Raw genomic sequence first — 13,636 nt, 5'->3', positions numbered from 1 at the left:
AATCCTAGCTACTATTGAGAAAGATTACAAATTCAAGGCTTGTCTGGTCTACAGACTGAGTTCAAGGCCACCCTGAACAAGTTAATGAGACCTTGTCTCAAAATTAATCATAACGGCTAATGAAATTGGCTCAGAAGCTAAAGCCTAACAATCTGAGCTCAAGTCCCGGAACCCACTAAGTAGGCAACAACTTCCAAATGTTTTCCTCTGACCCCGTAAGTGTGTTGTGACAGGTACATGTAAGTAAGTATGTGCACATGTGTACACATACCACACAAAGTAAATAAGTAAATAAATAACTTTTTAAAGTTCAAACATTAAAAAGGGTTGGGGACACAATGCGTAGTAGTCAAATGCTTTCCTAGTGGGGGCAAAGTTGTTCAATACTCAATACTGAGAAAAAGGGGTAAAAAGGGAAAAAGAAGAAGAAATGTAAGATAAATTAAAAAATCAAAACAAGAACAGAGTTACTATAGCACAGGTCTAACAGTAAATAAATTTAAAAAAATATGAAAGTTTCTAACATTCAGCTTTTACTGAGTTTAAGTACAGAAAACATTTTCTCAATTTATAGTTTATATTACTGCAGGGAATATTATAATAAACATTTTAAACTATGTTTCCTAACTAACACATTTGTACCATATCCCAATTGTTGAGAAACTAAACAAAGCAACCTCAGTACTAAACTCTACAAAACCAAAACATATATTAAAAAAAATAAACAAATAAAACTACGAAAGGTCATTTACTTTATTCCATAGAAAAGTCAGAATTTCCACTTTGCATGAAAGTGGTAAATATGTCTACTCAGTTTTCTCATAGGGGAAAAAGAAGCTAATTTAAGATGATAATCTGGTTAGATATGGCAACACACCTCTAATCCCAACACTCCAGAGGCAGAGGTAGAGACAAGAGGATTAAGGGTTCCAGGCCCCTCTGGACTATACGGTGATTCAAGGCCAGATTAGACTTCACAGTAAGGTCATGCCTATCTTCTACTCCCCATCCCCTGAAAATAACATCCTCAAATTTCACATGGAAACCTAATCAAAAGGCTATATGATTAAAACTACATATAATACCAAAATGCATAATCAATTACAATAAATTCAAAGGAATAGTAAACACGTCATTTCAATAATTTCTGGGAAAATAAACAGAAACTACAAGAAAGTCCCCGTCCCAATCATTTTTCCCATTTAAGAAAAGACTGAATTTGATTTGTTTTGGACAGTAAACACTGATGCATTTTAGAAAGCTATTATCTAGGGGCTGAAGAGATGGCTTATTGGTTCAGAGTAGTGGCTGCTCTTCCAAAGAATTCAAGTTTAATTCCCAGCATCAGCACAATAGCTCACAACTGTCTGTAACTCCAGTTCTTGAGGAATCTAACGCCCCCTTCTGGTCTTGGAAGGCACCAAGCACACAAGTGGTACATAGGCAAAACACCCATATACAAAAAAATAAATCTATTTTTAAAAAGAGTTTTCTTCTTTAATTTTCAATTAAAATTTAAAAAGCAGAAGGGGGGGTAATTTGTGTTCTTTTGGGTTTTGTTAGGTAGCTCTGGCTGTCCCAGGACTCTGTAAACAAGGCTAGATTTAACTCACAGAGATCCACCTGCCTCCACCTCTGAAGTGCTGGGATTAAAGATGTGCCACTACACTCCAAAGAAAGAAAGATTTTATATAGTCTGGCATGGTGAAATTCACCTGTAATCCCAACACTGAGTAAAATGAGGCAGGAGATTATAACTTTGAGAGTAATGTGGGCCACACAGTGTAACCCTGTTCCAAGAAGGAAAAGAAGGAAAAGAAAAAACAAAACAAAACAAAAGGCAGATATTAAGGTACAGAGAACAGTAGGTTAAAACTTTAGCCACTGAGATTTCTATCTAGTTTTAGGTAAGCCAGACCTGATGGGACAGACCTATAATCCCACCTACTCAGAAGGATCCCAAGCTCAGACCAAACTTAGTGAGACTCTGTCTAAAACAAAAGGAGGAAGGGCAGGGGAGACTGGGTATGCAGTTCACTGGTAGAGTACTTGCCCAGCATTTGGGGGGGAGGGGCAAGTTACCCAATCCTCAGTACCCAAAACAAAACAAAAGCCACTGGTTTATGTTTGAATATTTCACCACTTAGCAGACACTAGAAATAGTATCCCTTCAAACCTACATTTGTTTAACTTTCATAAATGTTTAAAGGAGAAACTCCTAAACAGTATTCAATATATGATGAACATCAGAGAAATGTCCTTTGAGTTCCCCCATGCAACCCTTCAGGTTTAAGTCTTCAGGAAAAAGAGATCCAATAATACACAGTATATGAAGGTCTGAAGAAAGTTATTAAAAGCACACTGGGAAATAAAAAAGAGTGCCTACTATGCCCATTCCCTTCAACCCGGCCAACAGAGGTCCTGTACACAGAGATGAGAGAGGCACTGCTAATATTGAGAATGACTTGAAATCGGTCTTGTTTGGGTGACAGAGTGTGTTGGACTCTCAAACTCTAGTTAAAAAGATAAAAAGTCAAAGTTCTTAGAGGCAAAGACTGAAAGACTATCTTTCTATACTCCCACTTGCTGGCAGAAGAAAGTTCAAGCTTAAGCACTGATACTTTAAATCTTTAGGCTAAGTGTTCATAAAGTTTGTTTCTGTAGAACATGTATCATACAAAGCAAAGCATTTACACCAGATTTTTAAATTAAAACATACATACATACATACACACGCCCAAAGTTCATTACATGGGTGATTTCATCAAGCCAAACATTACAGAATTAACTTCTTGCTATAAATAATACTTTCTGAGTTCTCAAGAACACAAAATAATTTTTCTTTCTTTTTGTTTTTTGATTCTCTGTGTAACCCTGGCTGTCCTAGAACTCACTCTGTAGACCAGGCTGGCCTTGAACTCAGGGATCTGCCTGTCTCTGCCTCCCAAGTGCTGGAATTAAAGGTGTGCGCCACCACTACCCACAAAATAATTTTTCAAAAGAAGGTAAAGATTTTAAATTTCCCATACTTGTGTGCAGTAACAGTCAGTGATGCATAAAGGCCTGCACTTGTCGTCCTAGCTACTATGAAGGCAGGAGGATCACTTGGTTAATCAGAATACCACCAGTGCATTCCTAACCGGTCTCCAAATAACTTTAATTTATTTCATTTTTTTATTATTGTGTATGGTGTACATGAGTGAATGTGGGCACAGGGAACCATGGCATGCAATTGGAGGTCAGAGGACAATCTTCTAGGGGTTGGCTCTCTCCTTCAATCAAAGGATAGGGGCTGGACTCAGGTAGTGAGACTTTCAAAGCAAACGCTCCCATCTATTGAGCCATCTTGCAAGGACACAAATAACTTTTTAGATGCATTTTGTATGTATGTTTTAACACTTCCATACAGACATTTTATAAACTAAAAATACCATAATATCTTTCTACAAATACAACATAGGGCAGGACAACTGCTAATACAGAAAGGGAAACTAGGAAAGTTTGTTTCATTTTTTAAACATTTTATTGTCTCCTTCCAGCTTCCCATCCCTCACATAAGTGGAGTAAGAAAAACTTCACACACAACAGTGATAAACAGACAAGATGAAAGCAACCCACAGAGTTCAGTTGCACTTAAACATGATTCACACCTTAAAGCTCTCTGTACTGCTACAGCCTACCTAACCATACAGTCAACTTTCCCATGCACTAAAGCCAACACCTACTCAGCCTGAATACACAGTAGCCTACAAAGCATCCCAAAAACATACACACTTAGCTACACTTGGCTCAGATTAGATAAAAACAACATAGAGTACAATAAGTTAAAAATAAATACAGGAGAGCTTTTGTTTTTGTTTTGCCTTCAAGTGGGAGTCTGAACCCAAAGCCTTGCACGGCCTTGCTACTCAGAAACACAAGTTATACAATCTTGGTATCAATACATAAGTGAAACTTTGGTGTTGTTACGTTTTTTAAGTTTTTAACACAAGCACAATGAAAAGTGGTCTTGGAACCAACGCTTAGTGGAGTAAGACACTCCAGCGTTCTGAATAAAAGTTTTTACCCACAATGATTACACTGTCAATTTACTTTTCCCCCCAGAGAGCCTACACTGGTTTGTTTTCCTTAATAAAAGGCATTTTATATCACTACTTATCAGTCAAAGTGTCTCATGTTTGTCTAACTTTTTATTACCTCACAGAGAACAGTTTCTAATTCCTGGCCATAATCACAAAAAGTGAAAAACACCCAGCCAGGGTTGCAAACAGTGTTTTGACAAGAAATGCAAATGTTAAAGAAACTCCTTACAGACAGTTTGAACCTGGTTCTTTAAAAGAAGGAGAGAAAGAAAGAAAGAAAGAAAGAAAGAAAGAAAGAAAGAAAGAAAGAAAGAAAGAAAGAAAGGAAGGAAAGATGGAAGGAAGGAAGGAGAGAGAGAGCATCTACTAGTGGCTATCATCTAAAATGTGTACCTTATAAATGAATAGTACAAACGACAGCAGAAGTCTGAATACATAAAACCAACTTCAGAGTAAGCAGAAAGCAGGACAGAACTAGGTTGGGCCCTGAGGTTCTAAGTCAACGAGACAAAGGGAAGAACACGAACATTACACTACAGAAAACATTAGGATTTTTTTTTTAATTATCAAATTAGGCTGCAGACAAACATCCCAAGCACTCCTGCATGTTACGGTTTTGGGTTTTTGTTGTTGTTGTTTTAAATTCCATGCTTTTAAATTAAGCTCGATCAGGATACCTCGATGGCAAGTCAGCTTACCTAAAGTAAAGCACTTTCTCAAGAACAAAATAATAATGCCTGGCCTAAGAAACACTGGGAAGGAAAAGTCTCTCAAACTCCAAACATCAAGAAACTGCCTACTTTAAGCAACTGTGAACTCCAATTTGCTAGGGGAGAGAGCACCATTTGACAATCCCTTAACTACGCGGTAGGTCTGCTCCACCTGAGTTGAAGGAAACTCCGCAAGTTGGGTCGCCCAGGAAATGTAGCTCTTGCTTCTCTAAGGGACTCAAACAGAAGGCTGGGTGGAAGAGCATTCTAAAACGGCTTGCCGCTCTCCTAAGTCAACTAAAGCCTTGCCCCAGGGCGACAGAGGAGACGCACACACTCCGGTAGAGGTGACTGACACACACACTCCGGCGCGCTGGCTGCAAACACTCCGAACCGAGCGCGATGGGGAGGGAAGGCGCCCGAGTGGGACACGCACACCGGCGCCCGACACCCAGCCCGGCTTCGGATCACCGCGCTCGCTCGCTCCCTCTCGCCCGCTTCCAGAACAATGCACGCGCCGCGCTGCCAACCTCGCAAGTTGCTGCGAGTCTGCGCGGACCCCAGGACTCGGACCCGGGCAGGGCTGAGGTGGCTGCGGGAGTCTGCGAGGGCGGCTGGCCTGGGCTCCGCGGCTCCCGGGAAAGCGGAGCGAGAAGCTGGGCTGGTAGGGCCGCCCGGCCGTGGGGGCGGGGAAGGCCTGGCCCGGGGCTCCGCAGCCTGCTCGGGCCGCCGCCGGCGGGAGCGCGGTCGGGACGCGCGGGGGACAATAGCGCGCGGGGAGCGCGGCTCGGGGTCGGCTGAGGCGAGCTGAGAGAGCTGACAGAAGCCGAGGAGACCTGACACGCGCGCGCGGTCCGGCTCCGCGACGCTGCGCTCGGCCGGGCCGCCGCTCCGCCGCCGCCCGGGGTCGTGTCTCACCTCCCAGCCCCGCCGCCCAGGAGAGGAGAAGAATTAACACTGTCGGCAACACCATCTTCCGCGGCCGCCGCCTCCTCACGGGTTAACCGCGGTGCATCGATCCTGAGGGAGCCGCGACCGGCGCTGGGTCCCGACGAGCCTTCCCCGGCAGCTGCACCGGCGAAGCGCCTCCCTCTCGCTCCACTTCAGGGGCCCAGCCGCGCGCCCCGCTCCGCCAAAACAGGGCCCTCCCTCCCCCTCGGCCTCTTCCTTCCTCCCTTCCCCGCTTCCCTGCCCTCGCTCTCCGCCTGGTCTCTGCCCCTTCCCTGAGCCGCGGCCCTCCGCCTCCTTCCTCGCCACGTGACGCGCCGGCACCCAATGCGCTCGCCAGGCCGCGCCCCTGCCTCCCGCCCCGCCCGGCTCCCCCAGGCACCCCGGGAGAACGCGCATGCGTGCCGAAGCGGGCGCCCCGGCCGCTAGGCCCCGCCGCTGCTTCCTGTCCGCTGGCGGAGAGCTGGGATTGGCCTGGTGGGGCGGGGCGTCCCGTAGCCCCGCCCACCACCCCGGGCGGGAGCGCTCTTTTCCTTGTGAAAGTGCTGCCCGGTTCTTCCAGCTGTCGCGGACTAGTCCCCGGGGCTAACGCCCAAACCAGAAGCTCTCCGGGGGAACGGCTTTCCGCCTCTTCGCCTCCAGGAACCGAGTGGTTTTTCGTTGCTTTTTTAATCTGTCCTTCTTGAAGCGCTGCAGCTGCCGTGTAAACAAAAGCAGTCCCAGCAAGCACTGATTTTAGCCGCGATAGACAACAGTGTTGGGGACCTAACTAGGAAAGACCCAACAGGAAGAAGAGACGCCCTAAGGGGTACTTTTTCCTGAACCCTTAACAAATTTATGTCACATACTAGGCCTTAGCCCTGGCGGGGGGTAGGGGGAGAGACGGAGGTCCTTGATCTCCAGCTTAGAAAATGCCCCTTTGTTAGTCTGTCCCCTCATACCGCCTTCACGCCAACTTCTACAAAGCTGGTATTTGGCGTCTCATTAACTCACTTTGATTCTTTGGTCTTGTATTTCAAGAACTACAGCTTCTCAATGATACTAATTATTCCTCATCTTTTTGGTATTCTGCTTAGGTTGACTCCCAGAATACAAGAGTTTAGATTATAGATAATAAGAATAAATTGAAATTCTTTTACTTCTGCTCTATATATTTCCTACAACTTACATCGTTAAGTCGAATGTGGTTCTTTAAATAGAACAAAAATAAAGGCGAGTATACTTATCCCGCCCCCATCTCCCATCATCTATCTGTCTATCCCCGGCTACCCTTTGACACATTATTTAATCAAGGATAAAGTTGAACTTCTGCTCCTCCAGCCTCCCATCCTCCATCGCTGGAATTACAGACATGCACTGTCTCACCTTGTTTAAAGAGTATGCTTATGTTCTTTGTTTTGATAAATGAATTACTGTTTTGTTTCACATTGCTAAACTCAGTACTACAGTCCGGAGTTCCCACATCCTCGTGATTATCCTGTCCATTCGTTTCTACTAAGGTCTATGAAATCAACACAGAATGACTGAATGTTGTTATTTCTTTTTCCTTCCGTAAAGGATCTACTCTTAGGAAAGCTACCTCCAGACATGTTGCTTATCACATGTGCCTTCTACTTCTCCCTTACAGAGAACCTGTCACGAGTTTGCATTTTCAAGTTATTAATCCATCTTTGTGACAAATTTGGTGTTAGGCAGTAGTGTTTATAATCAATCCCAGTAATCATAGGCAAAGAGCATTTTCTTTGTAAATTCAAAGTAATCACTGAACTTACATCTGAGATGCTGTTTCTTTCCTTTGTAAAACATGAGAGCACTACACTTCCGCATCACAATGAATGACACTTTCATGCTACAATTTTGGACCGTTACTTTCCTTAAAGTCTTACTTCCATTACTGGCATTTTGCAAGTCAAGAGGACACTGAAAATGCAACGGGGTAAGGTCTCCATCTATGCCATCCATTACAGACCTACTTGGGTTTGACTCCCACCCCTGCCGTTTGTAAGCTGATTGACTTTGGCCAAGTTATTCAAAACCCTTTGTAACTTCAACATTTCCCTTTTAAAATGAAAAATGCCTTTTGTAACCATTTTTTGATGGATTAAATTCAGGTTAGTTACCATTATAAAGCAATTACAAGTACCTAGCAGGTAATTGTTATACATTAAATAAAATACATAAATACTATTTTCCTTTTTCCTTTATTTTTAATTGTGTGTGTGTGTTTCAGAGACAGAGAGAGGGGGGGGGGAGAGAGAGAGAGAGAGAGAGAGAGAGAGAGAGAGAGAGAGAGACCACAGTAAGCATGAGAAGGTCGGAAAACAACTTAATGGCATCAGCTCTCTCCTTCCACCTTTATTTGGGTTCCACGTGACACAGGTCATCAGGTTTGTGCAGCTAGCCTGCTCCAAGAGTTACTGTAGCAGCGTTGTTTCTTAGTCAATAAGAGACAATTTTGATGCTAACAGTAGCAGGTTTTATGTTTTGTTTTACTTTTTGTTAAGACCTAGACCATAAAAACCGTCTTTAACTTATATCTATAAGACATTTTCTAGTAAACAAATAGCCATATATGATATATCAGGCAAACAATGTAAAAGAAAATTGCTTGCTGCGCAGACTTAAGACCAATATTGGCTATGTAGCAGAGAACAACCTTGTATTTCTGATTCTTTTGCCTCTAACTTCTGAGAGCTTGAACTACAAGCACGTACAGCTAGGGACTGAGTCTAGGGCTTTATGCAAATTAAACCAGCACTCTAGAGCTCAGCTACATCCCTAGCCCCGCAACTTCCTTTGAAATGTCCAACTCCTACTAAACCACCCGCCGATGCCTCCTTGTTCGTTCCTTTTCCCTGGTCACAGCACATCCATTCTCTCGGAAGCCAGAATTGAGAGCAGGGCCAGATGGCTGGAGAGAAGGGTCAGTAGCTCCAGAGCACTGGCTGCTCTTCCAGAAAACCTGGGGTTCCATTCCCAGCATCCTCAGGACAGCTCACAACTGTAATTCCAGTTCCATGGGGTCAGATGCCCTCTACTGGTCTGTGAGGGCACCAGGCCGACCCATGATGCACAGACATGCAGGCAAAACTCTCATGCACATAAAAATAGATGTTTTGACAGCCAAAAAAAAAAAATAAAAATAAAAAGTGGAAGCCCGGCAGTGGTGGCGCACGCCTTTAATCCCAGCACTCGGGAGGCAGGGGCAGGCGGATCTCTGTGAGTTCGAGGCCAGCCTGGTCTACAGAGTGAGTGCCAGGACAGGCTCCAAAGCCACAGAGAAACCCTGTCTCGGGAAAAAAAAAAAAAAAAAAAAAAAGTGGGGTCATCTTAGAGTATCACATTGTCACCTGTGGTCAGTCACCAAGTCATATCGAGCCTTCCCTTTCTTGTACCCTTCAGCTTTCCCTCTCTGCTCTTACCCTGCTTTAGACAATTATTTTCTCATGCTGAACCAGATACAGGACTAGCTCATCTCCCTTCTCCAGTTTCCCCTGCTTTCAAACCTCACTTTAATTCATAGCAATCTGATGCCACCTCATCATTCCTGAAGCCACTCCTGCTAGAGCCATCAAACATCCATCCGTTGTCAATAGCAGTAGACATGTCCATTCCTTATCTTACCAAACCTCTTGGATGGTTGACACCGTAAAGACAAACTCGCTCTCACAGTGTTCTGGAGGCCATTGTCCCCTCCTCGCTTTCCTCCTGCTTCGAACTGAGCTTCTGTCTTTGTCTTCCCAGGCCTCTCTCCACTCTACCCCTTAAATATCATTGGTCCTCAGGACTTGATCTTTTGGCTTTGTTCTCTAATCATTCTCTTCCTTGGTTAGTTGTTATGACCATCATGAGACTGTGACCAGGCTGCAAACTCCATAAGAACAAAACCTGGGTCTGCCTTGTTCTGGATTCTACTCCGGGTCTTAGCATGTAGTCAGCCTATTCTCCTAGACCTCTCTCCCAAGTCCCCGCCCTATCTATAGCCTAGCTGCCCTACTATTTTAAGCATGTGCTCTTGGCTAAGGTAAAGAAATCTAGGAAGCCGGAGCAATGGCTCAGCAGTTAAGAGCACTGGCTGGTCTTTCAGAGGATATGAGTTCAATTCCGAACACCCACATAGTGGCTTAAACCAATCTGTAACTCTAATAACAAAGGGTTCAGCCCCATCATCTGGCCTCTGGCAGCATCAGAAATACATGCACATGATGTGGGAGTGTCATATCAATCTGTTGATTTCATTGGCTGAGCAATAAAGAAACTGCTTGGCTGGCCCTCATAGGTTAAAGCATAGATGGGAGGAGAAAACAGAATAGGATGCTGGGCGGAAGAGGAAGTGAGGTCAGACTCTGTTCTGCTCCCGGAGAGACTCGACATCTCTGCACTCTGGAGCAGAGACACCATGATGGACGGAGGCTAGACTCTTCCCGGTAAGCGCACCTTGGGGTGCTTACACACATCATTAGAAATGGGCTAGTCCAGGTGCGAGAATTAGCCTGTAAGGGCTAGAGTTCAGGGGCCAAGCAGTTCTTAAATGAATACAGTTTGTGTGTTGTTATTTCGGGCATGAGCTAGCCAAGCGGCCGGGGTGTTGGGGACGCAGCCCCGCCGCTCTTATTTCAACATGCACATAGGCATGTCTGGGTACATATGTAGCCATACATACAAAATAATAATAGAACAAAATCTTTATGTTTGTATTTATTTATTTTATGTGTATGAGTGACTTGTCTAGTCTTCATGCATACCAGAAGAGGAAGTCAGATTCCATTATAGACGATTGCAAGCCACCATGTGGTTGCTGGGAATTGAACTTGGGACCTCTGGAAAAGCAGCCTGTGCTCTTAACCTCTGAGTCTTTTCTGCAGCCCTGAAATCTATTTTAAGGTATCTGGGTCTCAGTTTCCTAGCCATCATAATGCGGAGAATAATACTGCTTACCAAACAGGATTGCTGCTAGAGTCGAATGAGTTAACAGGTGTAAAGCACTGAGACAAGTGCACAGTACATAGTAAGCACTATAAAATTCTAGGTGATTCTATTATAATTACGTATGTAATTATCTGTATTGCTCACTAGCTCTTCCCTGGTGTTAGACAGTCACACCATCAAGTCTTTGTTTCCAGACCTAGGAATTGAACCCAGGGTCTGGTGTGTACATACAGTTCTACCACTGAGCTACAACCCCAACCCTTTCCTTCTCTTCCCTGGAAATGTAGCTCAGTGGAGATTTGTCAGGCACGCAGGATCTTAAGTCCAATTTAGCACCAGGGGTGGAGTGCGTGTGGCAGAGGTGGGGGGAGTGTTAATAAAATAAAAATAACAAGGGCAAAATCAGAGTAACCGGAGCTGACGTTAGAAAGGAAGTGGGAGTTTAAATCACTTAAATGATCACGCAAAGTCAGAAGCTCAAGAGTGGCAGAGCCAACCAACAAAGTTAGATTCATTTGGAGAACAGGCTGACTTTAATCAGTACAATGTGTCGCTGTTAACAGCGGTTAGTTTCCCAAACACACCACTTGCCACTTCAACACCTTTGCACATGCTCTGCCCTCCCTCCAGGAGTGCCTCCCCCACTCAACCCACAGAGTCTACAAAACGAGGCTCAGAAGAGCCCCTCGGTGATGCATTTCTTAAGTACACTCTTTTGAGGGGGGATTAGGGTTTTAGTTTTCATGAGAAAGAGGGATTCAAATAGAAAAGCATAAAATACATTTCTAGAAAATAAAATATGCTGTTTACAACTATAGGCATTTAAACGTATTAATTTCTGGTGGGTCAGTGGCGGCACATGCCTTTAATCCCAGCACTCGGGAGGATCTTAGTGATTTTGAGGTCAACCCGGTCTACAAAGTGAGTTCCAGTACAGAAAAGACTGAAGCCTTGTCTTGAAAAACCAAATGGTAGGTGGAAAGATGAAGATAGATAGATAGATAGATAGATAGATGGATGGATGGATGGATGGATGGATAGATAGATAGATAGATAGATAGATAGATAGATAGATAGATAGATAGATAGATAGATAGANTAGATAGATAGATGGATGGATGGATGGATGGATGGATAGATAGATAGATAGATAGATAGATAGATAGATAGATAGATAGATAGATAGATAGATAGATAGGATGAGTGGGTGGATGGATAAGATAGATGGATGGGTGGATGGATGGATTAGATAGATACACAGACAGACACACAGATAGATAGACAGACAGATAAAAATAGAAGTATCAATTCCTGGGCTGAGAATATAGCTCAGCAACAGGGATGGCAGTGTCTGCCTAGCATGCATAAGATCTTAGGTTTAATTCCCAACACTGGGAGTAGGCTTGGGGGGTTAAGTATCCATTTCCTTTAAAATGCAAAGGAACAGAATTGAGATATAATATGCTGGCTGGCTTATATGTTAACTTGACACAAGCTAGAGGCACTTTGGAAGGGGGAATCTCAACCGAAAATAAATGTTCTCAGCAGATTGGTCTATGACTAAGCCTGTGATCGATTTTCTTAATTGATGATTGATGTGGGAGGGTCCAGCTTACTGTGGCCATACCACTCCTGGGCTTGGTATTCCTAACTTTTTTAAGAGGGCAGACTGAGAAAGCCATGAGAAAAGTGAACCAGTAAGCAGTTTTCTCCTCTGCATCAGTTCCTGCTTCTCAATTCTTGCCCTGAATTCATTCAATGGGCTGTGATGTGGAAGTGGAAATGAAGGGGGCGTTGCTTATGGTCGTGGTGTTTCATCATAGCAGTCGAGGGCGCCTCCCCTTTTCTGAAATCCATGTAACGTCTCTACTAGAAAGAATTCAGTATCTGCCATCTACACACCTCTAAAGTAGGCTTATCAAATCACAATGCATTTGCTTATTTAAAATACTTACCCTGGGTTAAGTGGTACTGTCTATACTGCATATACTAACCGAGTATATGCAATGCTCTGAATTTGATCCCTAGACTAATCACACATTCTCCTCTCTCTCTCCCCTCTCTCTCCTCTATGGATTAACCCATTTGTAATGCTGGGTTAAAACCACTCTCTCCCTAATTCTCAATGACAAATGTGATTCCCATATTATAGGAGTTTTAGAAAGACCCACACAGTATAGCAAACATATGTCCAACACACACCTATTACATTTCAATACTACTATGGGCTAACTTTGAGTACTTTATTCAAAAAAATAGAAATACCATCCTCCTGCCTAAAATTCTAGTATCTTACTCAAAACTTAAAAGCCCCCACAGACCTCGTCTGTCCACGGATCTCTCTCTTTTCTCTTGTTCCTCTCCATTCGGTTAAACTGGTCTAGTCTTGGTCACGTCAAAAACATCTTCAGCTTTTCTGCCAACACATTTCTGTCCCGTTTCCTTTCACCTTGCATTCTTTAACTGAGCCTCTCCAGGGCAGGCCACAGTCAGATGGCTCAGAAAGCGTGTCACACTCACAGACACCTTTAGTTTGATTTGAAGTGAATTTTTTTATTTTTTTAATGTATTTATTTATGTATTGAAGATTTCTGTCTCTTCCCCGCCACTGCCTCCCATTTCGCTCCCCCTCACCCAAAGAAGTCCCCCTCCCTCATCAGCCCAAAGAGCAATCAGGGTTCCCTGACCTGTGGGAAGTCCGAGGACCACCCACCTCCATTCAGGTCTAGTAAGGTGAGCATCCAAATTGCCTAGGCTCCCACAAAGCCAGTACATGCAGTAGGATCAAAAACCCATTACCATTGTTCTTGAGGTCTCAGTAGTCCTCATTGTCCACTATGTTCAGCGAGACCGGTTTTAACCCGGGCTTTTTCAGACCCAGGCCAGCTGGCCTTGGTGAGTTCCCGATAGAACATCCCCCTTGTCTCAGTGTATGGGTGCGCCCCTCGCGGTCCTGAGTTCCTTGCT

The 13,636-nt window shown here is 44.0% G+C and overlaps 1 protein-coding gene across 1 annotated transcript in view; it reads right to left on the bottom strand.

Moving 5' to 3' along the window:
* Adam10 (ADAM metallopeptidase domain 10) overlaps positions 1-5,959 on the bottom strand; it is a 103,116-nt gene extending 97,157 nt beyond the window's left edge. Inside the window, exon 1 of the mRNA XM_050125616.1 lies at positions 5,711-5,959. Within this exon, the coding sequence (XP_049981573.1) occupies positions 5,711-5,765 (55 nt within the window). The 5' untranslated portion in view covers positions 5,766-5,959. The remainder of the gene's footprint in view (positions 1-5,710) is intronic.
* Positions 5,960-13,636: the final 7,677 nt, after the last annotated feature.

Source organism: Alexandromys fortis, unplaced genomic scaffold (assembly GCF_014885135.2).
Source record: "Alexandromys fortis isolate MF-2015 unplaced genomic scaffold, M_Fortis_MF-2015_v1.1 scaffold_22, whole genome shotgun sequence".
NCBI lineage: Eukaryota > Metazoa > Chordata > Mammalia > Rodentia > Cricetidae > Alexandromys > Alexandromys fortis.
The sequence above is the reverse complement of the archived record's forward strand: the minus strand, read 5'-3'. Positions and strand labels throughout refer to the sequence as shown.